The 20,751-nt window shown below is 52.7% G+C and overlaps 11 protein-coding genes and 1 non-coding gene across 12 annotated transcripts; 4 read left to right on the top strand and 8 right to left on the bottom strand.

Moving 5' to 3' along the window:
• Positions 1–115: 115 nt before the first annotated feature.
• On the bottom strand, positions 116–2,249 carry BZA70DRAFT_19609 (uncharacterized protein). The gene is made up of 5 exons (XM_064910074.1): positions 1,680–2,249; positions 1,573–1,614; positions 1,368–1,484; positions 1,129–1,288; positions 116–1,058 (listed from the first exon to the last, which is right to left on the bottom strand). Exons 1-5 carry the CDS (start codon positions 2,067–2,069, stop codon positions 319–321), a joined length of 1,449 nt encoding a protein of 482 aa, XP_064770621.1. The 5' UTR covers positions 2,070–2,249; the 3' UTR covers positions 116–318.
• BZA70DRAFT_19608 (S-adenosyl-L-methionine-dependent methyltransferase) lies at positions 2,250–4,358 on the bottom strand. The gene has a single exon (XM_064910073.1). It carries the CDS (start codon positions 4,225–4,227, stop codon positions 2,431–2,433), a length of 1,797 nt encoding a protein of 598 aa, XP_064770622.1. The 5' UTR covers positions 4,228–4,358; the 3' UTR covers positions 2,250–2,430.
• A 93-nt stretch (positions 4,359–4,451) lies between these two features.
• On the top strand, positions 4,452–5,344 carry BZA70DRAFT_271700 (coiled-coil domain-containing protein-domain-containing protein). Its single transcript, XM_064911527.1, has 2 exons — positions 4,452–5,042; positions 5,094–5,344. Exons 1-2 carry the CDS (start codon positions 4,530–4,532, stop codon positions 5,271–5,273), a joined length of 693 nt encoding a protein of 230 aa, XP_064770623.1. The 5' UTR covers positions 4,452–4,529; the 3' UTR covers positions 5,274–5,344.
• Positions 5,345–7,110, bottom strand: BZA70DRAFT_271701 (WD40-repeat-containing domain protein). The gene is made up of 6 exons (XM_064911528.1): positions 6,558–7,110; positions 6,449–6,488; positions 6,288–6,383; positions 5,998–6,225; positions 5,615–5,925; positions 5,345–5,556 (listed from the first exon to the last, which is right to left on the bottom strand). Exons 1-6 carry the CDS (start codon positions 6,691–6,693, stop codon positions 5,414–5,416), a joined length of 954 nt encoding a protein of 317 aa, XP_064770624.1. The 5' UTR covers positions 6,694–7,110; the 3' UTR covers positions 5,345–5,413.
• On the top strand, positions 6,822–7,915 carry BZA70DRAFT_19525 (Isy1-like splicing factor). The gene is made up of 4 exons (XM_064910070.1): positions 6,822–7,015; positions 7,089–7,217; positions 7,290–7,402; positions 7,465–7,915. Exons 1-4 carry the CDS (start codon positions 6,946–6,948, stop codon positions 7,861–7,863), a joined length of 711 nt encoding a protein of 236 aa, XP_064770625.1. The 5' UTR covers positions 6,822–6,945; the 3' UTR covers positions 7,864–7,915.
• Positions 7,889–9,206, bottom strand: BZA70DRAFT_292938 (uncharacterized protein). The gene is made up of 2 exons (XM_064914394.1): positions 8,800–9,206; positions 7,889–8,736 (listed from the first exon to the last, which is right to left on the bottom strand). Exons 1-2 carry the CDS (start codon positions 9,044–9,046, stop codon positions 7,967–7,969), a joined length of 1,017 nt encoding a protein of 338 aa, XP_064770626.1. The 5' UTR covers positions 9,047–9,206; the 3' UTR covers positions 7,889–7,966.
• On the top strand, positions 9,187–11,286 carry BZA70DRAFT_271708 (uncharacterized protein). Its single transcript, XM_064911529.1, has 2 exons — positions 9,187–9,777; positions 9,846–11,286. The coding sequence occupies exons 1-2, from the start codon at positions 9,481–9,483 to the stop codon at positions 11,193–11,195; spliced, it is 1,647 nt and encodes a 548-aa protein (XP_064770627.1). The 5' UTR covers positions 9,187–9,480; the 3' UTR covers positions 11,196–11,286.
• On the bottom strand, positions 11,287–12,206 carry BZA70DRAFT_271709 (P-loop containing nucleoside triphosphate hydrolase protein). Its single transcript, XM_064911530.1, has 2 exons — positions 11,645–12,206; positions 11,287–11,545 (listed from the first exon to the last, which is right to left on the bottom strand). Exons 1-2 carry the CDS (start codon positions 12,065–12,067, stop codon positions 11,396–11,398), a joined length of 573 nt encoding a protein of 190 aa, XP_064770628.1. The 5' UTR covers positions 12,068–12,206; the 3' UTR covers positions 11,287–11,395.
• A 632-nt stretch (positions 12,207–12,838) lies between these two features.
• On the bottom strand, positions 12,839–13,762 carry BZA70DRAFT_19626 (uncharacterized protein). The gene is made up of 2 exons (XM_064910078.1): positions 13,398–13,762; positions 12,839–13,330 (listed from the first exon to the last, which is right to left on the bottom strand). The coding sequence occupies exons 1-2, from the start codon at positions 13,599–13,601 to the stop codon at positions 12,854–12,856; spliced, it is 681 nt and encodes a 226-aa protein (XP_064770629.1). The 5' UTR covers positions 13,602–13,762; the 3' UTR covers positions 12,839–12,853.
• Positions 13,763–14,910: 1,148 nt separating this feature from the next.
• On the bottom strand, positions 14,911–18,168 carry BZA70DRAFT_264955 (uncharacterized protein; the record flags this gene model as incomplete). Its single annotated transcript, XM_064910935.1, has 2 exons — positions 14,911–17,294; positions 17,349–18,168. The coding sequence occupies 2 exons, from the start codon at positions 18,166–18,168 to the stop codon at positions 14,911–14,913; spliced, it is 3,204 nt and encodes a 1,067-aa protein (XP_064770630.1).
• Positions 18,169–18,502: 334 nt separating this feature from the next.
• BZA70DRAFT_t18 lies at positions 18,503–18,594 on the bottom strand. Its single transcript has one exon. It is a non-coding gene; the product is annotated as a tRNA-Pro (tRNA).
• A 144-nt stretch (positions 18,595–18,738) lies between these two features.
• BZA70DRAFT_271713 (inhibitor of apoptosis-promoting Bax1-domain-containing protein) lies at positions 18,739–19,897 on the top strand. Its single transcript, XM_064911531.1, has one exon. It carries the CDS (start codon positions 18,860–18,862, stop codon positions 19,670–19,672), a length of 813 nt encoding a protein of 270 aa, XP_064770631.1. The 5' UTR covers positions 18,739–18,859; the 3' UTR covers positions 19,673–19,897.
• Positions 19,898–20,751: the final 854 nt, after the last annotated feature.

Raw genomic sequence — 20,751 nt, forward strand, 5'->3', positions numbered from 1 at the left:
AGCTGCGGATTCAAAACATTGGGCGGTTTAAGGCCACAAATCTCGCATCATGTGACCTGAAAGCTGCATTAACTGCGCAGACGTTTTGCCACTCTCGCCGTCCCTGAATATCATCCCCGTGACTTTCGTGATTCCCGTGACTTTGCTTGGATGCTCGAAATCGGTAGCTATTCAGACTACTAACGATACACTTGATTGCTTCAAACTACATCTTTCATACATCCTACTACACTCAGAAATATAGCAAACATTAGATTAAACAAAAATTAAAAGAACGCAGTTACAGAATCAAAAATTAAACACAGAGATAAGCCTCAGTTATTTGACATAGTTCCCAGGGAACTCGCCCTTGCGTCCGTCCATCGTCTCTCCCTCCCACCAATCATCCTCGTCTCGCTTGTAGACCTTGATCTTATCTCCGACGTTGAACGAGAGATCAGAGTCCTGCACCGCGACAAACGTGTACTGCGCAGTCATAATCTCGTACTTGCCGCGCTCGTCCTCGCCAGTCGAGCCGGCCAGATTTGCTGCCGCGGGCTCGGATTTCTCCTTCACGTCTGCGTGATACCCGTTCGTCCCCTCCTTCTCCTTCAAAGCAGCAGTAGCCTCGGTCGCCGCGTCGCCACCTTCAGAAAGGGGTGTGCCGGCCGCAGGCACAGCGACGGTGCTATACCGCGGCAACGCCTCGGAGAAGTTTGCAAACTTTGACGAATGCGACGACATCGAGAACGCGCGCGACGGATCAGGCGATCCATCCGCCTCAGCCCCGCTCTCGGACCCGAGATCTGAGCCTACTCTGCCCATGCTCGCGGTCCTGTTCATGCTGCTAAAGTTGCGGTACGACCCGTCCTTTGCGGTTCCGGTCGGGCGCTTCTTGTTGTTGAGCGTGAATGCTTTCTTCAGTTTCTCGTCGAGATGTTTGGAGTCCGGATGCGTCATTGGTTTCTTGACGGCTTTGCCGGTGCGGATGATGGCGAGGCCTTCTTCGCATTTGTGCTGGATCGGGATGAATTGTTTCGTCCACTCTTCCGTTACCGAGTGTTCGGGATCAGCGAGACCTAAGCAGATCATCAATGTTAGCTAATGCAGAACCAGTCAGAAGTGTAGTATGAGAAGAGATGGCCGTACCTTGTCCTTGGGCAAAAGGAAACATGAAGTCGTTGTAGATACTAACGACGCTGATCTGGATGTTGAACAGCATGGTCGCAAGAGGCGCGATAAACTCAGAGAGCTGCTCAATGACTTTTGGCATGGTTTCTTTGATGTAATCGTCGAGGGCTTTGAAATCCTATATAAAACACAGATAACCGTCAGCATTTATCCGAGCTGTCCGATGTGATCACACACGTTGCATATAGGCAACTTACCTCAGACGCCTTGTCGAGCTCCTTGCTCTGTTTGTCAAGCGACAGCTGGGCCTTATCGCCCAGCGTCTGCTTGCGGTTCAACTTCTCGACGGAGTTTGAATGTCGGTCGTAGTCAATCTGGGGAGAATCAATGCGTCAGAATAATGGTCTGTTGACGTCACACCTTGTTCTTGCTCGCTCAGATTGCCCGGGCTCACCTTCTTATGTTCTCTCTTTTGAGAGTTTTCTTGATCGTTTCGATATGGCCCTGATGATGTTTCGATTAGTCTACAGCACTTTCACCGAGCAAGGCAACATGTCAGCTTCTCGTACCTTCATCACCACGCAGCGCTGGATGATGGTCCGGTCAATGCCGTCCAGCATAGGCACGATCGCGTTCTGGATCTCGACCACGACATCCCTGTACTTGATAATAGCATCCAGCGTCGCCTTTGGCGTCTCACGCACGACCTTGGTCGGGTCCTCCATCGGGATCGGCTCATACAGCTCGACAAACTGCTTCGCCATGCCGACCTGGTGTGCCAGCGAGTCGATCCACGCCGACCGGAACTTCTTTGCGTTGCTGATGATCTCGCCCATCCCGTCCTCGGCCTCGTTGATCGCCTTTGTCCATTCGATCACGGTCAGGTCCTCGGGCGACTTGCTGCCGATGAGGACGTGCGGAGCGCGGATGACGGCCTTCTTGATCCCGCGCAGCGACATTGCAGCGGCGCAGACTTCTGTGGTTTGTACACGCGGTTAGAGCTCTAGGCTTTGCAGCAGCAGGCAGGAGATGCACAACAGAACTGCGCTGAGGGCAGACTAATTAGCAGCCGGGACCGTTTTCTTCGTAGCTTCGTTGCCAGCGGCTTCTCGTCGCTTGTCTTCTCGGCTGCGACGGAAGAAAGTCACGCAGACCCGTCATCGGCGGCTCGGATCCCGGCGAGGCGAGGCCGGGTAAGAGTCTTGTGCTGCACCCTGCGCCGGGCTGACGTCATCTTTCCCCGGCGCCGCTTCTCCGGGTGGATTTGTTTGGTCTCATCCAAGATTATCTACCTTGTCTATCTTACAATACTCTCTTCCCTCACCACAGCGCCCATCCCCGCCAGCCGAGCACCCCGTTCATCAGCCACCAGTGCCGCGCCGCGCCGTCCGCTGCCTGCATCGACACCCGGTTCGTCGAGTCGTCCGCGATTGTGCGCCAGCCCGCTTCCCCGCGTAGATCCAGCGCCTCCTCGCTGTCTCTGAGGTACACCGGCAGCTCGATCTCGTGCTTCAGAACTAGCGACTGGTGCCGCACAATCGACCCCAGATAGTCCTCCTCCGTCGGCTGCCGGAACCCGATCGCGCCTCCACGCGCGCGCCGACAAAACACCACCGCGTTTGTAAAATCCTGTGCGCCGTCGTCGCTGCTGCTGCTGCTGCTGCTGCTGTCTGGCGGCGCGTCTTCTCGAAACGCACGGCACTTGCCGCCGCTGTCGCGAAATCCCTGCACGAGCGTCCGCAGCATCGTCCTCGTAAACGTCGTCGCAAAGTCGCCGCCTAGATTAACAACCAACACGCCGTCCGGCGACATGATCCCTCTGATATCCTCCCACGTCTCGGTCGTGAACAGCGTGGGCGAGACAACCCCTCCTGTAAACACGTCGTGGACCACGTAGTCGTACGTCCGCAGACCTTCCTCTGCCGCCGCTTCGGGCGAGTACTTGAGCGTCTGCGCCAGGCTGTGCGCGAAGTACCGACCGTCGCAGATCGTCACCCGCGACTGGTTTATCGGGAACTCAAAGTAATCGACCGCGTACTGCAGCACGGCCGTGTCCAGCTCGACGACGTCGGTCGCGATCCCGTGCGACACCAGTGCCTTTGCGCAGGTTCCGATCCCAAGACCAATCACGAGTGCATTGTTGACTTGTTTTCCGTCCTGCTCCACACCTACCGGCGCGGGCGTAACCAGTCTGACCGCCTCCTGCATGGCGAACGAAGAATAGATAGGTTCTCGAGTCCAGACTGCGCCTTTTGGTATCGCAACACTAGGCGGGGGCTTGATGTAGTCACCTCCAAGCAGCGAGTGGTCATTTCGTAGCGCAAGATATCCCTTCTCCGGTTTCGACACCACAGAGATATACCCGGTCGTCGAGATCGTCGAGGCTACGATCCCCCCGTTATCGATCGCAGACAAATCCGTGTTACCAAAATTCGTCTGCGCTCCAAAATACGATATCTGCAGTGCGATCGCGCACGCCACAAGCGGCAGCGTAAATTTGCGCGGCGGACTCAGCAGCGCCAGCACGGCCGTCGCAGCCGTGTTGATCACCACCGCCTGCTTGAACGCCATATACCCTCTCGGCAGCACCGCGACCAGCAGCGGGACATACAGTCGCCCGATAATCCGTCCTTCGCAAATCATAAATAATCTAGTCGTAAACAGTGCGATGAGAACCATGCGCAGGCCGGACGCGCCGGCCTCGCCCAGGGCAGATTTAGCCGCCTTAGACGTCGACGAGTGGAAGATGCGCGCAGCCATGCTGCCCGCGCCGATCAAGATCGGATAAAAACAAACACAGTCCATAACAAACGCACCCAGCCACGGCCCAAGTAGCATGCCCGTGTACTCGCCCACCGAGCGCGCGACGAACGGGATCGCGGTCGAGTAAACCACGGTCGCGGCGTGTATCCTGCGCGCGCTCCGAGATCCCTTGCGCTGCCGCAGAAAACGCGCCATAGACACAGCAAACACAAACGGCACAATCAAGGGACGGTAGATGTCGCTGAACGAGCTGCCAAAGACTGCTTTCTGGCTCAAGAGCGCGGTGTGGGATGCGGTCGCCAGCTGGAGCACCAGGGCAACCAGCCGCACTATGGTCATCTGGAGAGAAGCCATGGAACCGAGTCGCTTTTTCTCAGTCCAAAGTCAGAGTGTATTCAGATTCCCTTCACAATCTTGTAGAAAACAAGTCCCTTTTCTCCTGCAAACCAGAAATCCCAGATCTTTCTCGTCCTAAAACAAATCTCCCAGGTCCAAATTCTCTTCCCTGTCGCAGCCCGTGCGGCTCACGGAGGTTCTAGCCCTTCCGGATTCGATTTAGCCCTCGTCATTGTCTTCTTTGTCAAGTCCACTGCTGCAGACAGAATACAATTGAGCAGAGACAGTTCGCCAGACAAAGAAGGCAGAAGCAAGCAGGCATGTCTGCGGCAAGCAGCGGCAGCATGGACGGTAGCGGGCAGCAGCAGCAGCAGCAGCTTCCCGCAAAGACGATCCCTGCCCGACTCCGGCGCCACAAGACCATCACCAACCGCCGCCTGCACTACCTGCAAAAGCACACGCCGGACTACTTCTACAGCTCGGGACTTGCCGAGGCGAGTCCGCTTCTGTATGACCGGCTTGTTCGGCGGTTTCAGACGCCGGCAGAGCGCGAGGTCGAGACCGATAGGCGCGGGTGGGCGGGTCGGATGTATGAGGATCTGATGCGTGCCGAGCGGAGGTTGGACAAGATCGAGAAGGAGAAAGCGGAGGAGCTTCGACGGCAGGAGATGGGTGATCTGAGCAACAGTAACGATGATGAGGCAACGACACAGGTGTATGGAGAAGAGGAAGAGGCGGGCGATCTGGTTGTCGATGCGGAGATCAGCTCGAAAGAAGAAGGTATACAGCAATGGGAGAAACTCATGACACTGCGATTTCTGAGTGGATTAGATGTGAGTTCCAGAGATCTTCACTGACTGTGTATTTGCTGACGTTTGTAAAAGACCGACTTTGACTATGACGGCATCGATTTCGACGAAGAATGGGACGACTACGTGCAAATCAACCGGGACAAGGAGGACGACTATTTCGATTCGGAAGAGCCTACGTGGTGCTATGACGATACGGACGATTCAGTTTCGGAAAGACCTTTGAACGGACAGACTGGTGTGCAGGATTTCTGAGTAGGTACGATCCAGCTGTAATATCAGGCTGCATTGTAATATCTCTTGAGAGATACAATAATTACATAATGACTCGTAATGAAATACATGACGCAAGAAAAAATATCGACTATATATATATACATGATGCTGTAGCGAAATCACTTTTCATTCCACAACCCATATGACCCGGGCTCGGCCTTCCAGAGCCTGATGGTTCCATCCTCGCTTCCCGAGGCACAGATTTGACCGTCTGGCGAGTAAGATATCGAATGGATAGGTCCATGGTGTCCTTTCAAGGTTTCTATATAAAGAGTTAGCGCAGGTAGAAATAGGATGATAGAGTAATGGCGTGTACTCACCAAGAGTCTTTGCAGATTCAAAGTCATGAACTCGAACCCACGTATCATCAGGACATCCGGTCGCGAACTTTGTCCGCTTGGGATGAATCGACGCCGTCGAAGCATTGTACGAGAGCGACTCCTTCTTGAGCTGTACGCGCTTCGTCCAGTCAAACAAGTAGATCGACGACGCGGCCGCGACCGTCAGCGACCCTTCGCGGTTTTCCATCTGGGTCACCGGCCCGTCGAGAGGCGTTGCTTCAATCAGTTTCTCGGCTGTCCGGAGATCCCACCATTTCAGCTGCTTGTCGTCGCCGGCCGTTACCACAGTGCTAATAAACCATAGTCAGCCCCTCACTGCTCTATATTAGAGTAAAAATCCATAAAACACAGTCTTCACATACTTCTGATCCAGCCACAGCGCACACCGGATAATAGACTCTGACCCAATCCACTCCATACAAGTCACTCCGTCCGGCACATTCAGATCCCATATCCGGATCTTCTTCTCATTACCGGCCGTGACGGCAAACAGCGGCGACTGCCGCGAGGGCATGAACGCCGCCGTGCGCACAATGTGGTTATGTGGCAGCGAGTACAGCAGCTCGCCGGTCTCTGTGGTCCATGCTTTGCTGTGCGGTTATGTGTTAGAACAGGGAATGACGCGGGTAGGCAGGAGAAACGCGATACGTACGCTGTGAAGTCTGCGCTGGCGGTGATTGAGTAATGTGCGTCTGCGCTAAAGTTTGCAGACCAGACTGCACCTTTGTGGCCAAAGAAGGTTCCGATCCTTCATGAATTCGTTAGAGACTGTTTTCTTGAGGGCGAGCAGAGATCAGTTGAGATATTTCATACCAGTCGCCAGTGATTCCATCGCGGAGCATTGGATTTCCGTCTAAAAAACACAAAGTAATCAGCACCCGCTGCAATCCTCATACAGCAAGCAAACACAAATAATCCCCACCCTTGCTTGCGCTGATAATCATATAACTCTGATCTTCATATAATGGCGAGAAACTGAGATGCGTGACCGGTCGCAGATGGCCCGTGAGCGTGAGCGGGACATATCTCGAGGAAACGGTGTCCGAGTCGGTCGTCATCTGTTCATGCAATAATGCTGGAGGTAGTCTGAATGCAAATATGCGCTGGAGAATGAGGAAGAGAGAATGGAAAGAAGGCAACCGCAGGGCTGAAGACGGCGATGGCAGACAATGAAATAAGATTTAAAGGAAGAAAGCCTCTCTCGCGGGGCAAGGGCATCGCGATGGAGGTTTTACTTCGCAGTCAGGAACCTCGTATTTATCAACAAAGCCAGCAACAGGTATAGAGTGCGCAGAGCTGAATATATAAAGATGGCGCGAAATAGTGAAAAGGCACAGTCAATGCTGTTCCGCTTCAGAGAGCAGGAGGCGGCGGATATGGGTATGTTGCAATCATTCAGATAGCGTGACTACGAGTAGCAAACACTAGATACTAACTGTCTTTTCTTCTCCAGGAATCATCGACGCCAGCAGAAGACGTCGTCCAAAAGTGATCTCCTCTGTCGAATCTGTTCAGGAATGCGAGCGATGGCGAGGACAAGTGGTCCGGGATATCAGCGTGAAAGTCACCCGGATCCAAGACCGTATGACCATCACCTTTTCTTACTACTGACGTCTCTTTTTGAGAGCAATAGGCTAACGCATTTTAAATGTAGCTGTTTTATCGAATTACGAAATCCGCGATTTAAACGACGAGATCAATAAACTGATGCGCGAGAAATACGTCTGGGAACTACAGATCCGGAACCTGGGCGGTCCTAATTACCTGGTAAGCCACACTTCTCTTGATACGATTTTTAAATCTCTTCTCCCTACTGACATGGACTCCAGCGGATGCCTGCAAAGACATATGACGACGACGGCCGCGAGATCCCCACCACACGCGGCTACAAATATTACGGCCGCGCCAAGGAACTTCCCGGCGTCAAAGAACTTCTCGAGCCGCCGCCGAAAGATGAAATCCGAGTGAACGCGCGCGCAAACTACAAGACCGACGTCGACGCGAGTTACTACGGATACCTGGACGAGGAAGATGGCGAGGTGCTGAAGTTTGAGGAGAAGTTGGAGAAAATCAGTCTGGCGAATACGTTGAAAGAAGACGAGGGCGTGCCGGTGGGATGGATGGGTATCGACCGGCCTGATTCGATACCGAGTTTGAAAGAGGTCGAGGACTGGTTGCTGGAGCGGAGGAAGGCAAAGCTGATGGAGCGGTATGATCTAGGCTCATGAGCCGTCGGCAAGATAGAAAAAGATTTGTACGATATGTATGTTGTCTATATACAAGAATAAAATATTACAGAACAGAAACCGAGAACCCACCCAACACGTAAACCTACGTTCTATCTTTTAAATACAATCGCAGCAGCCACAGCTGTTTAAGCAATTCTCGCGTGGCTGGCGTAGACACGATAGCGACCTCGTCCAGATCTGGTGTCCCCGCTTCTGGTGATAAGCGCTGAAACAGCAGCTTCTGCATCTTCGCAGCAAGATCGTACCCGCAAAGATTATTGACGAAATATCGAACTACCGGGGTCTTGCCATCCGGCGCCAGGAAAAACTGCGTTGCTCGAATGGCATCGCCGGTTGGTTTCCACGAAATCGCGGCATCGATGATCCCGTACTTCTCTACAGCAGCAGCGGCATCTGCAAAAACGCCATCAGAGAGCACAAGTCTATCGAGAGCGAGCTCGATCCTCATCCTCAGTCGCCGCTCGACGACCGTAGCCATGTCGTTCTGATACACGAACGTGCCGTTTCTGTTCTCGGGCAACGAAGACTTGATCGCCTCTCGCAGGCTATGATATCTGCCGGACCTTTCGGTGATATTCAAAAACTCCCGATTGAGAGAATGGTAGCTTGTCGAGCCGATATGTAGACTGCCTTGTTCGAGAGGGAGAATGACGAGCTGATTGTTGGGATCGATATGTTTTGAGATTTTGGGCTTATGTCTCTTGCGTTTAATCTTCTCGGTCGGAGCGCTTTCGACTATGAGATGCTCGAGATTTTCGGGGACTTTGAATGCAGCGAATCGAACGAGAAGGTGGTGAGGAAGACGCGCGGAGGTGACGGCGCACTGCCGAATGGGTCTGCAGAGGATGTGTGCTAAATTGTCAGTATAGAGCTCAATTCAACAGAGTAGAAGGAAGCAGCACGATCTGAGCATACCATATGGGTTATTTTGAAATCTCCGCGACCAGTCTGAAAGGTCAAGGTTGGGTTTATCAGGGTCGATGGATTTCAGACGTTTTCTTTTGGGCTTCTTCAGCAGAGCCGGCAGTTCAAGCTCATCCTCGTCCTTTGTCTCTTTGCTCTTCTCTTCGTTTGCTATACTCTCCGAGCTAGTCGAGACTGCTCGTGCAGGCACAAACAACCTACGAGGTTGACGCAATCTCAAGACAATATTCCTATTCATCAGTTCGTCATCTCCATTCTCTCTGTCTGCCAACGTCTGCGCAATCGCGGTCTGCGGTGACGCGACGGGGAAAATATGAAATCACGTGACTTTGTGCATTTGTATATTTGTGGCTCAACGGTCGCGAACGCAGCGCTGAGCCTCTCTCGAAATAGAACCGCTTTGCTTTCTGCTTCTTGTTGGTTTATAAGTGGTAGTTCTCTTGAGTGAGGATATATACACGTTGCTTGTGGCTATCTGAATCTATAGTCAATTGCAATATTCTTTCGCTGTGCTGTGCATAAGCCTTTGTTCGAGCGCATTCCCGATCTCTGCTGCTACTCGGTTCCGGCCAGACTTGCAGCGATTCCACCTCGCAATTCAACTGCTCCTCTCTCCAGACCGCAAAAACAACAATAAAGACACTATCTAAAACCAAAACAACACACACAAAAATGTCGCTGGATCAAGAACAACAAGACCAGATGATCCTGCACCAACTCTCGCAGATCGAGAAATTCTCGTCCGTCCATCGTCGCCCTGACTTCGACACAAACTTCGCCTACGGCACCGCCGGCTTCCGCATGCGCGCAGATCTGCTTGACTCGGTCGTCTACCGTGTCGGTTTGCTTGCCGCGCTGCGGTCGCGCAAGTTGGACGGCGAGACGATCGGGGTTATGATCACCGCGTCGCATAATCCGCCCGAGGACAATGGAGTCAAGTTGATTGATCCGCAGGGCGAGATGCTCGAGGTATGCTTCTTTTTTTATATGTTTCTGTTTTGTGCTGGACAGGTGCTGATCTGATCTGATGTACTTAGGCTTCATGGGAAGTTTATGCAACCAAGTTTGCAAACGCGAGATCGGACGAGGAGCTCGCGCGCGAGTACTTCAACGTGGCCGAGACGTTGAAGATCAGACTAGATGCGCCGTGCAAGATTGCTTATGGCCGCGACACGCGTGCGTCTGGTCCTGCTCTGGTCTCTGCTCTGAAGGACGGGCTGAGCGCGGCGGGCGCCGAGTTTTCCGACTATGGCGTTCTGACGACGCCGCAGCTTCATTACATTGTAAAGTGCATCAACACTGCCGAGACCTCGAGCCCGTACGGCGAGCCGTCGCAGGCTGGATATTACAAGAAGCTCGCGGCTGCGTTCAAGGCGGTGATGAAGGGCAAACCCAAGCCTGGTCTCATCACTATCGATGCCGCGAACGGCGTCGGCGGACCAAAGCTTGCTGAGCTTCTCGAGGTTCTCGGATCCGAGTCGCTCGAGGCGGTTATTGTGAATGACGACGTGGAGGCCACGCAGAAGCTGAACCAGCAGTGCGGAGCCGACTACGTGAAGACGCAGCAGAAGCTACCTGCGGGAGCCGAGCCAGAGGCGCTGCAGCTGTACGCGTCGTTGGACGGCGACGCCGATCGCATCGTGTTTTACTACGTCGACGAGGCCAAGAAGTTTTTCCTGCTCGACGGCGACAAGATCGCGTCCCTGGCGGCGATGTTCATTCAGGAGCTCTTGGAGGTCTCTGGGGTCGAAGACGTGGAGGTCGGCGTGGTGCAGACCGCGTACGCGAACGGGTCGTCGACCGCGTATCTGCAGGACGTGCTGAAGGTGCCGGTGACGTGCACATCCACGGGCGTGAAGCACTTGCACCACGCGGCGCAGCTGTATGACATTGGCGTCTACTTTGAAGCGAACGGGCACGGCACGGTGCTGTTTTCTGCAGCGACGATCAAGGCGCTGGAGAGCTTTGAGGCCGCGAGCCCCGGGCAGCAGAGCGCGGTGGACACGCTGCTGTCGCTCGCGGACGTGATCAACCAGACTGTCGGCGACGCGCTCTCGGATCTGCTGCTCGTGCTGACGGTGCTGGCGCACAAATCGTGGGGCCCGAGCGAGTGGAACATGGCGTACACGGACCTGCCCAACCGACTTGTGCGGGTGGTCGTAGACGACCGGTTTGCGTTCAAGACGGAGGACGCGGAGCGCCGGCTTGTGGAGCCGCAGGGTCTGCAGGCGCAGATCGACGAGCTGGTGAAGAAGTACAAGTTTGGGCGGAGTTTTGTGCGCGCGAGCGGGACGGAGGACGCGGTGCGGGTGTATGCGGAGGCGGCGACGCGGCTGGAGGCGGATGAGCTTGCGTTGAAGGTGTCTGAGCTGTTGAAGGGGTTGTGAGTTGTATATATGGTTTAAAAGCAGTGTGAATCAATCTCTCTTCTATTATTTATTTGCATGTATAAAGACAACAAAATTACAGAAGACAAGAAAACACAGATTAGATTAAAAGAGGACAATTCTAGTTTACATATTTGCCAAGAAAAAAATAAACAAAAACAAACGTGATCATCGCTGACGGTAAGTAGAAGAGTTTATGTTTATGAGGTCTTGAGCTCGTTGATGGCCTTGAGAGCGGCGGCGTTGACCTGCTCGGGGGTCTTGCCGGTGACGTTGATGATGAGCGAGTCGATCTGCTCGGAGACGGAGGGGAGTTCCTGGAGCTTGACCTGGGAGAAGACCATGGATTCCTGGGGTGGTGTTAGCAGGGCCTTTTAGAAGAAGAGGTGGGGGGCTGGAGTGGGAGTGGGGAGTAGGGCGTGGGGTAGTTAAGTAAGAGAAGAGCATACCTTCATGTAATGATTCTCGCGCCTGTGGACGCGGGCGAGGAGGGTCTCCTCATCCGCAGTCAGGTAGATAAACCGGACATGGACGGAGAGGCCGCGGTGGTCTCGCTCGTGGCGGGCGGCGTCGCGGATGATGTTGCGGTACCTGTGTCTGAGGGACGAGCAAGTGACGACGCAGTTGTGGGACTTTGTGCCGGTGGAGTGGAGGCCCGCGGCCTGGATGCAGGCGGGGACGATGGACTTGAGCCAGGGCTCGCGGTCCTCGTCGGTGAGCGGGTCGTTGGCGGCCATCTTGCGAATGTTTTCGGGGGAGTGCAGGCTGTCGCCCTCGACGAAGGGAGCCTCGAGGGTCTTGGAGACGTACTCGGCGACGGTGGTCTTGCCGCAGCCAGCGGGGCCGGCGATAACCCAGATTGTGAGCAGCATTGGAGATGTAAGAGAGAGGTGGAGGTGGAAGGAGGATGGAGAGGAGGAAGAGAGGAAGAGAAGAGGAAGAGGAAGAAGCGGAAGGTGAGAAATAGAAATAATCGAAACTGGGTTCAGGCAGCTCGGCACTGGGGCGCACTCTGTCAATGGCCGGAACCACCCCACGCACACCATACAGACAATAACAAGGCCAGGACCAGACTGAGAATGCACGATTCTGCTTGATCTACTGCAATTGTATCTTGTAATCCATTATAATCCACTAAAACACCCCAAACAATGCTGCTTTTGCCCGTCTGCCCACTGTTGAACCCTTTCCCTCTTTGGCATTTTGCTTTAACCTCGTTGCCGCGCTTGCCGACGAGCTCCCTGAGCACCCGGCAGCGAGCCCGGCCCACGCGGATCCGACTGCGGCCCTGTTTATTGTGTCGTCATTGTGTAGAGCGTGAGAAGCTGTAGACAGGCTTAGTAGCTGACTGCTAATGAGGTGCAATGGGTGTCTATTGTCTGCGCTGGTTGTTTGCATAGTCATGCTATGCTTATCGCAGCTCCACGCCGCCAATCCCTTTGTCCCATCACCCGCCCTCGTCTCTTCGTCTCTTCTGCCGGTCTTTGTTACATAATGCACTGCTGTTTTGTATTTATACTTTGTACTTTAAACTAATTCGACATCCGCAAAAGCAAATCCGCATTGTGCTCATCGGGGCCTGATTAGGTAACGATAGCCCAGTCATGACTCAAACTCAAAACCCTTATCGACAACCTTCTCGCTAATCATTTCATTCATTACTCTTTCTCCTCCTCCTCCTCCTCCTCCTTCTCTTCGTAGTCCTCGTCGCTCTCGCTCTCGCCGTCGTCGAAGGTCTTGCTCGCAGGCGACGACACCCGGCGCACGTAGACCACGTTCACAACCACCGCCACCACCGCGACCGCAGCAGCCGTGACCGCGAGCGGAAACACGGTCTGCAAATCATACCCCACCTCCGCCAACCGCGGCTGCTTCGCAAACATCGCAGCCGCTGACATAGACGACTCGCTGCTGCCGCTGCTGCTGCTGCGGAGGTACCGCTCAAACTCGGCGGGTGAGCGAGGGCACTTGTGGTTGCCGTAGCAGGCGCTGCCGATCACGGAGGCGGTTACGAGCCAGAATCCGGGGATGACGATGTCGAGAAAGACACTGAGTTGCAGGACGCGGAAATCTCTTTGCTCAAAGTACGGCACGAGGATGAAATCAAACAGCAGGACTTTCAGTCCAAGCGCGGGCTGCAATCGAAATCAATCCAGTCAGTATCTATTACCACAATGTCTCTGCAAAAGAGAAACGACTTACGCCAACGAGGATGAATTGCCCTGCGATGGGCCCGACAAACAGCCACCCGCTGAGATCATAGAGCTCGTTATATCGATACCCGTCCGCGCCGTCGCGAGCCCTGACGAGCAACACCAGGGCTGCTATCGAGAGCGCCAGCAGCACCGTGCTGACCGCGATCTGAACTGTACGCAGCGTCGTGCGCGGGAGGATGGAGACCGTCATTGCTGTAGCAGTAGTAGCAGTAGTAGCAGTAGTAATTGTCCCCTCTGTAGACCGCTCAATCTACCCCTGCGCTGTTGGGGCATGGTAGGCTCGTTATATACGCTCTGATCCTATCATACACCGATATTCACACCCCCGGCAGCGACAGACCAGAGACGGTTGTCAGACCAAACAGGAATAGCAGGCCGTACGCGCGATCTTGAATCCGACGCGTCGGTCGCGCTCCGAAACCCAATCTCCGAGAGCCTCTGGGAGGGAAGCTGCTTAATTGTGTTTACTCTACTCTTCTCTTTGTGCTCTCGCTGCTCTCAACTTGCTTGCTCTTTATCCAGAGCCGAGAAGAACATCGCGATAAGTAATCTCCATAAAGCAGACCAACTACTCCAACTGCACCAGCGCCCACCCGTCCCAGTCGTACCCATCAGCCGTGCGTCGCCGCGTACGCAGTCCGGTACCGCCCGTCCTCTGTCACATTTAAAGAATACGGGAGATCCGCTTACTATCGCTGTTAATTACCTTCTTCCCGCGCTGCTTTCTTCGACGTCTTCGCTAGAAGGCGTACGTCGGTAGTGCTCCTACTGCTGATTTGATTTGATTTTGATTTCAATTACTTATAGCATAACAAGCAGGTATAAAAGAAGAGCATCCATAGACCTTCATAGCTCCATAAACAACTTCATAGGAACAACCGATAACGCCACTCCCGTCACTTGATCGACACCTTTCACAATACAAATTATATATTCACCCCTCCCAGCGTCACTGCATACTCCCATCACTGCATCCCCGTATCTGTCTGTGTCTCAGCACGTTCTCATTCCATACACCATTGCACACCACACGCACGGACGCGCGCACGCACGTCTACTTCATTTCCAGACGCCTCAAATAAAACACACACTCCTTCATGTACTTGACATGTCGTCAAGTAAACCTCGCCGCCAGATTCAGAGTCGTGGTGACCACGACTGCTGATGTTGTTGGTATCAACAATTCAAACTGATAGTAAAAACAGAGAGAAGGATATCACGGTATCATTAGCCGCCCTCGGCTTCCGCTTTCACGTTCGTGATATCAAAAGCAATAAAGATACAGTACAAAAACAATAAACAATAGCCACAGCATTTGTGTTCCTCGCTGTCGCGCGCCATAATGGTATACCTCCCAACACAAAAATAAAAAACACAATACAGAAAACAGGTATCAATAACAGGCATACTCTAAACAGACGCAACTTATTAGCACACACACACACACAGAAACAGTAAAGGGGATATAGCTCTCGCGCACGCACGTAATCAAACCATTCTCAAACCACCTCCTTCCCGTCTCCGTCGACAGCAGGACTACCAACCGGCACGAAATTGCTTGCTTTCAAAGACTTTGCCGCGACCGGAGGTCCCTTTCGACTCTTTATGCTGGATTTGTCCACAGACATGTCGTCATCACCAGCAGCAGCAACGTCACAAGCAGCAACATCACCAGCAGCGGCAAACCCAGACCCCGCATCAGCCTTCACCGTCACCATCCGTCGTCGCCGTCGTCCACTGCCGTCCGAGCACTCGCCAGCCTCATCAGCAGGAACAAAAGCCGAGTCCGCGTCTGCACTCTTGTTCAAAACAGTAGGCCGCCGACGACGCTGCCGGATCGCGCCGCCCGTAGCTACTTTGGCTAGAAACCTGTCGATCGAATCTGGTTCTTCGCCCACAATCGACCTGGCTACCTCTCTCGGCGCAATTTCGTCGACCGTCACTGATTGCTCAAAAGATGCAGACGTGTTCTCTTGCGTTGACGGCTCCGCCTCCTGCTCGTCGTAGCTGTGCAACACAGACTTTAGCAACGAACTCGTCGACAAATCCGACGCAGGACTTTCAAACACCGCCCGACAAGGCGATCCTACGTCTTCTTCAGAACGCGCCTTCTCACGCGTGACACTGTCGACTTCAGAAGACGCGTCAGTCATCGAATAGTGCTGCGCGATATCGAACGCGTCCGGCAAATTCTCAGACAACCACGAAGACCGGCTCGGCTCAGAAACCGGTTCCGAAACTGGAGGTGTATGCGTCTTTCCCGACACGCTAAGCATCCCCTCAATCGCCTGCAACCGACGCGTGCTCTCTTCAACCTGCAGCTTAAGACTCCACACCTCCTCCGCATGCTCAGACTCGCGCCTTTTCGCATTCTGGTCAAGCCAAACCGATAAATCAAGATTGTCGCCGTACATCTTTGCCTGGCTTTCTTGCTGGCTTGCGCTCAGTTCGGTCTTTAGCGTCTCGATATCCTCGCGCGCCTCCGCGATCTCGGACGCAAGGCTTTCTCGCACATCGCGAACGACGTCGATAATTTCTGACGCTTGTTTTCTGAGACCGGCGTCGGTAGCTTGTTGTCCATCGCGGATCTTGCTGATCTCGGCCGTTAACTTGTCGCCGAGATCTTCAACGAGCCTGGTAATCTGATCTGGTTGCGTCAACGAGACGCTCAATTTTCCCTCGAGGTCTTTGACAAGTTGGTTCAGAGTATCCAGTCTCTGCGCGGACCCGTCGTCAGTAACTTTGATATCGCGCGTCTTGCCGATCTCGTTCATAAATCTTTCCTCGAGGTCTTTGATGAGCTTGTTCAGAAGATCCAGTTTCTGTGCAGATCCGTCATCAGTAGGCTGAACATCACGCGTCTTGCTGATCTCAGTCGTCACTCTGTCCTCGAGGTCTTTGATGAGCTGACTCAGAGTATCCAGTTTCTGTGCAGACCCGTCATCCGTAGGCTGAACATCGCGCGTCTTGCTGATCTCGGTCGTCAATCTTTCCTCAAGGTCTTTGACAAGCTTGTTTAAAAGTTCAGCTTGCTTGGCCGAAACGTCTTCAGCAGGTTCGACTGTGTGCCTCTTGCTGATCTCAGCCAGTAGCTGTTCTTTGAGACCTCCCACGAGCTGCTTCATATGATCGAAAAACTTCTCTGAATTGTCCTCAGCGGGCAGAACCTCTCGCGTCTGGCTGATCTCGTTCGTCAATCTGTCCTCGAGGTCTTTGACAAGCTTCTTCATAAGATCAACTTGTTTGGCCGAAGCATCTTCAGCAGGTTCGACGGTGTGCTTCTTGCTGATCTCGTTCATCAATTTTTCCTCAAGATCTTTGACAGGCTTGTTCATACTATCGAAAAGCTTCTCTGAACTGTCCTCAGCAGGCTGAACTTCTCTCGTCTTGCTGATCTCAGCCGTCAAGCACTCTCTAAGATCTTTGGCAAGTACGTTCATATGATCCAACTGCTTGGCGGACCCCTCCTCAATAGAATGATGACAGACCTGAACATTGGTGATCTCGCTCATCTTTCCGCCAAGATCCTTCGCGAGCTCGTTCATGCAATCGAATATCTTCTCAGACTTGTCCTCAGCAGGCTGCACGTCACGAGTCTTGCTAATCTCAGTCAATAGCGTTTCTCTTAGACTCGCGAGCTCGGTCATCAGATCTAGTAATTTCTCAGAACTGTTGTCGGTATGGCTACAGGCTTGTACTTTGTCCGATACTGTCTTTGACGGCGGAGTAATGTCCTGAATCACAATCATCACTGTCTGGATCGATCTGATCATGACATCGGTGACGAGCGCTGAAACTTGTCCTACGACAAGCTTTTTGTACTTTTCGAAACAGCCGAGCACGCTGGATCGATATTGGGGAACTCTATGGAGGAATTTGACAGCTGGGTTTGGTTAGTCAATATCATAAATGAAAAAGTTAACAGCTTGATGCTCACCAGATGTGCTGCCGACTGTGGCCAACTGCATGCCCTCGATTCCGCAACTGTACGCAAGTTGCAAAATCCGACGCACGATAGGTTTGACAAAATACAAACTCTCCGCAGAAAAGACAACCCAGAGCATCATAATCCGCAAATGACGCAAGATAATCACATGGGACGGCACGTTCAAAGCCCGAGCCACGCGGTAGACGGTGCCGGGGGCGTAGTGCGTCCGGCTGTAGGCTTCGTGCAGGAGAACGACGGGGTGGCTGCGAAAGTAGGTCGCTGGCCAAGGGACAAGATAGAGCGCTCTTTCAATGCACAGAAGCGCGGGCTTCCAGTGCTTTGTGAGTTCTGGGAGTAAGAACGCCGCGACGGAGTATAGCATAAACGCGGCAGCAGCACAGGCGACTGAAGCCGCGAGTATAGCTGAACCGGATTTGCGAATGATTCGCCAACGGGTGGGGTGGTTGTCAACCGCAGGATAGCAGAACTTGTATGCTGACTTAAAAGTGCGGCAGACGCCAAACGCGAAAACAAATAGGTAGACTGCAACGATAGCGCAGACGGTCGCAGACCTAAGAAAGAGGGAGCCAGTACTGGCCGGGAACTTATCGAGCAAGTCAAAGACGAGCTCCCAGACTTTGGCACCAATAGGATCTTCAGGCACGGGGCAGTACTGTCTAAAAACGACAAAATGATAGCGGAGCTGGTGCGCTTCTTGCAAGGCGTAGAAAAGAGGAGCCAGCGCGAAGCGGACGAGGGGAGTCGACCAGTTGATAAGCCAGAGAAGCATGTATGCCAAAGGCATCCATACACTCTCGGCAATAAACATCTTGGTAGACAGATCTGAAGGTTGATAAAATCAGGAAAGCTTCGGAAGTAGTGCGATTAGTTATGGGAGTAATAGGAATCAGAAGGAAGTTGGAGGATGATGTAGTTGGGAAAGAAGAGAGAAAGAGAAGCGGGCTGGGGACGCGTTTGAGTTAAAGTTGCGAGTTTCACTTAATATTCCCAAACGGGCTGATCCCTGTTCGCATTCACGCGTGGTTACATACATAAAACTTGATCCTGAAAATTCAACAACTAGACAGTTTAGATCAGTTGCAGATAGCTTACAGATGTATAAAATAAAAAAATCTACATGCAAAAAAAATGCAAAAAGTAATGGGCTCAACCGGGAATTGAACCCGGGACCTCTCGCAAATTATACTTAGGGTGAAGGCCCTAAGCGAGAATTATACCACTAAACCATCGAGCCTCATTAATGATTGGGTTAGGGCCCTCAGTCCAATATAAAGTGCAACATGTATTAGTCACTGCTTAGCTGTAAAGTGCGAAACTGCGTCATACAACGAGTCATCTGACTGCTGCGCCACGAAATAGTGGCGTGTGTATGTGGCGAGTGCTATCCGAGAGCCATCGAGAGAGTTCTTCCTGCGCACCGCAGACAATAAATCGCCTTCGTCATCCTTTCTCTCTTCCTCATCTTTACTCAACCACACCCACAGATAACAACACTCACAATGGCTTCTACCGCCTATCCAACCGCACCTCCTTCTTACGCCACCGTTGCTTCTGAGGAGCCTTTGCTGGACGCACCTCATGGGTCTCAGCCCGCGAGAGGCGACGGCATTGCTGCTGACTCGGACCTGCCCGATGACTTCAAGTACTCGACCTCTGTCTCGCAGTGCTCGATCTCCGTGCGCCATGCGTTTGTGCGCAAGGTGTACACTATTTTGACCGCGCAGCTGCTGATGACTGGTGGTCTGTCGTCGCTGTTTATCCTGAACCGGCCGATCCGATACTGGGTGCAGAGTCACCCGTCGATGATGTGGATCTCGCTCTTTGGGTCGATTGCGTTTTTGTTTTTGACGTACTGGAAACGTCGATCATATCCTACCAATATGTTTTTCCTGACCGGATTCACTTTGCTTGAGGGATACTCTGTCGCAACCATCACGACGTTCTACAACACCAAGATCGTTGCCGAAGCGCTGCTGATTACGCTCATCGTGTTTGTCGGCCTGACAGCGTTTGCGATGCAGACCAAGTACGACTTCATGGGCTGGATCCCGTACCTCGGATGCGCGATCTGGGTCTTGATCGGCTTTGGACTCATCTCAGCTTTCTTCCCGTACTCGTCCTTTGGCGAGATGCTGTACGGCGGCCTTGGCGCGCTTATTTTCTCGGGCTATGTGCTTGTTGACACGCAGTTGATCATGAAGCACTACCATCCTGAAGAGGAGATCGCTGCGAGCATCAGCTTGTATCTTGATTTCATCAACCTTTTCCTGAGCATTCTCCGGATTCTGAACAGCAGCCAGAACAACAACTAGGCAGTCAACAAGATCGGTGAATATATACATTTTAACATGATGGATTGGGTTCCTTGGTGTTTTCAACATAATATTTGATACGATTGGGATTTTCTTTTTTATTTCTATTCTTTCTTTCTTTTCTGATTTCTTTTGTATGTTTTCAGAGTCATTGGTTTGTGGTTTGTTTTAGTTTTAGTTATTGTGAACTGGAGTTCAATGAAATTGTTTTTTGTTTCACACAGTGTTGCTCTCTGTAGACTTATTTTCCAGTCTTCTCTACGCGTCTACTTCATTATGCGGACGACAAACGCGCTAATGTCTCGACGCGATCGGGAATAGGCAAGAATAATTTATGATGGAAGGGATAATAGGGGTAGTCAATTTCTGTTCACCACTTACATATACGGGCGACGACAAAGACAAACAAAACAAGAAAAGGAGAAACGAAAAGCCGAGATCATGAACTCCGAATAAAAAAGTGAGAAAAAAGGGAGAAAAGGGATAACAGGGAAAAGAGGAGTAGACATGTAACTCGGAAGATATCATAAAACAGAGCAAAACAAACACCGGGACCCAATGGTACAGAGTCTTTCAACAATGAAAAAGACGTAGAAAACAAAACATGAGCAATGCAGATGCATTTGTAGAGTAGACTGCTATACAGACTGCGACTGGGGAGCGCAGACCTTTTCGAGGTAGATCTTGTCGATGGACTCGCGCAGCTTTCTTCGTGAGAGGCACTTGCGGACCTCGTTTCTCCAGCACCAGGAGGACTCTCTGTTTTCGTCGTCCATGACGTCGATAGAGCGTAGGAGGAGATCAGAGACGACTTGGAGATCTGCAGAGTTCTCTATGTGGTGCGAGGGTTTTGCGGAGGCGTAGGAGGGAGGGTGGTGGTGGTGGTTGTGGGAGTGAGAAGTTGATTTGGAGCGGATGACGGCATGGCGGCGCTGCTGGGAGAGGGGGTTTGTGAGGTCCGAGTCTGCGTCGAGGATGGAGTCGTCGTCGAGGTCGCGCGAGGGCTTTGCGCGGGAGGAGGAGAGGTGGCGGAGGGAGGTGGTGGAGGGAGAGCGCTGGTGATTGGGGGAGCCTGTCTC

The sequence above is a fragment of the Myxozyma melibiosi genome, assembly GCF_037950935.1.
Source record: "Myxozyma melibiosi strain Phaff 52-87 chromosome Unknown BZA70scaffold_1, whole genome shotgun sequence".
Taxonomy (NCBI): domain Eukaryota; kingdom Fungi; phylum Ascomycota; class Lipomycetes; order Lipomycetales; family Lipomycetaceae; genus Myxozyma; species Myxozyma melibiosi.

Coding starts and splice junctions, on each gene's coding strand:
- BZA70DRAFT_271709 (XM_064911530.1), bottom strand. CDS start 12,067: ATGCTGCTCACAATCTGGGTTATCGCCGGCCCCGCTGGCTGCGGCAAG. Junction 11,546..11,644: donor GCGAGAATCATTACATGAAG/GTATGCTCTTCT, acceptor ACACCACCCCAG/GAATCCATGGTCTTCTCCCA.
- BZA70DRAFT_19608 (XM_064910073.1), bottom strand. CDS start 4,227: ATGGCTTCTCTCCAGATGACCATAGTGCGGCTGGTTGCCCTGGTGCTC.
- BZA70DRAFT_19626 (XM_064910078.1), bottom strand. CDS start 13,601: ATGACGGTCTCCATCCTCCCGCGCACGACGCTGCGTACAGTTCAGATC. Junction 13,331..13,397: donor GGCAATTCATCCTCGTTGGC/GTAAGTCGTTTC, acceptor TTTCGATTGCAG/CCCGCGCTTGGACTGAAAGT.
- BZA70DRAFT_19609 (XM_064910074.1), bottom strand. CDS start 2,069: ATGTCGCTGCGCGGGATCAAGAAGGCCGTCATCCGCGCTCCGCACGTC. Junction 1,615..1,679: donor AGCGCTGCGTGGTGATGAAG/GTACGAGAAGCT, acceptor AAACATCATCAG/GGCCATATCGAAACGATCAA. Junction 1,485..1,572: donor AAACTCTCAAAAGAGAGAAC/ATAAGAAGGTGA, acceptor GATTCTCCCCAG/ATTGACTACGACCGACATTC.
- BZA70DRAFT_292938 (XM_064914394.1), bottom strand. CDS start 9,046: ATGAATAGGAATATTGTCTTGAGATTGCGTCAACCTCGTAGGTTGTTT. Junction 8,737..8,799: donor ATTTCAAAATAACCCATATG/GTATGCTCAGAT, acceptor CTGACAATTTAG/CACACATCCTCTGCAGACCC.
- BZA70DRAFT_271700 (XM_064911527.1), top strand. CDS start 4,530: ATGTCTGCGGCAAGCAGCGGCAGCATGGACGGTAGCGGGCAGCAGCAG. Junction 5,043..5,093: donor GATTTCTGAGTGGATTAGAT/GTGAGTTCCAGA, acceptor CGTTTGTAAAAG/ACCGACTTTGACTATGACGG.
- BZA70DRAFT_19525 (XM_064910070.1), top strand. CDS start 6,946: ATGGCGCGAAATAGTGAAAAGGCACAGTCAATGCTGTTCCGCTTCAGA. Junction 7,016..7,088: donor GCAGGAGGCGGCGGATATGG/GTATGTTGCAAT, acceptor TTTCTTCTCCAG/GAATCATCGACGCCAGCAGA. Junction 7,403..7,464: donor TGGGCGGTCCTAATTACCTG/GTAAGCCACACT, acceptor CATGGACTCCAG/CGGATGCCTGCAAAGACATA.
- BZA70DRAFT_271708 (XM_064911529.1), top strand. CDS start 9,481: ATGTCGCTGGATCAAGAACAACAAGACCAGATGATCCTGCACCAACTC. Junction 9,778..9,845: donor CGCAGGGCGAGATGCTCGAG/GTATGCTTCTTT, acceptor TGATGTACTTAG/GCTTCATGGGAAGTTTATGC.
- BZA70DRAFT_271713 (XM_064911531.1), top strand. CDS start 18,860: ATGGCTTCTACCGCCTATCCAACCGCACCTCCTTCTTACGCCACCGTT.
- BZA70DRAFT_271701 (XM_064911528.1), bottom strand. CDS start 6,693: ATGACGACCGACTCGGACACCGTTTCCTCGAGATATGTCCCGCTCACG. Junction 6,384..6,448: donor GATGGAATCACTGGCGACTG/GTATGAAATATC, acceptor GAATTCATGAAG/GATCGGAACCTTCTTTGGCC. Junction 5,557..5,614: donor TGAATCTGCAAAGACTCTTG/GTGAGTACACGC, acceptor CTCTTTATATAG/AAACCTTGAAAGGACACCAT.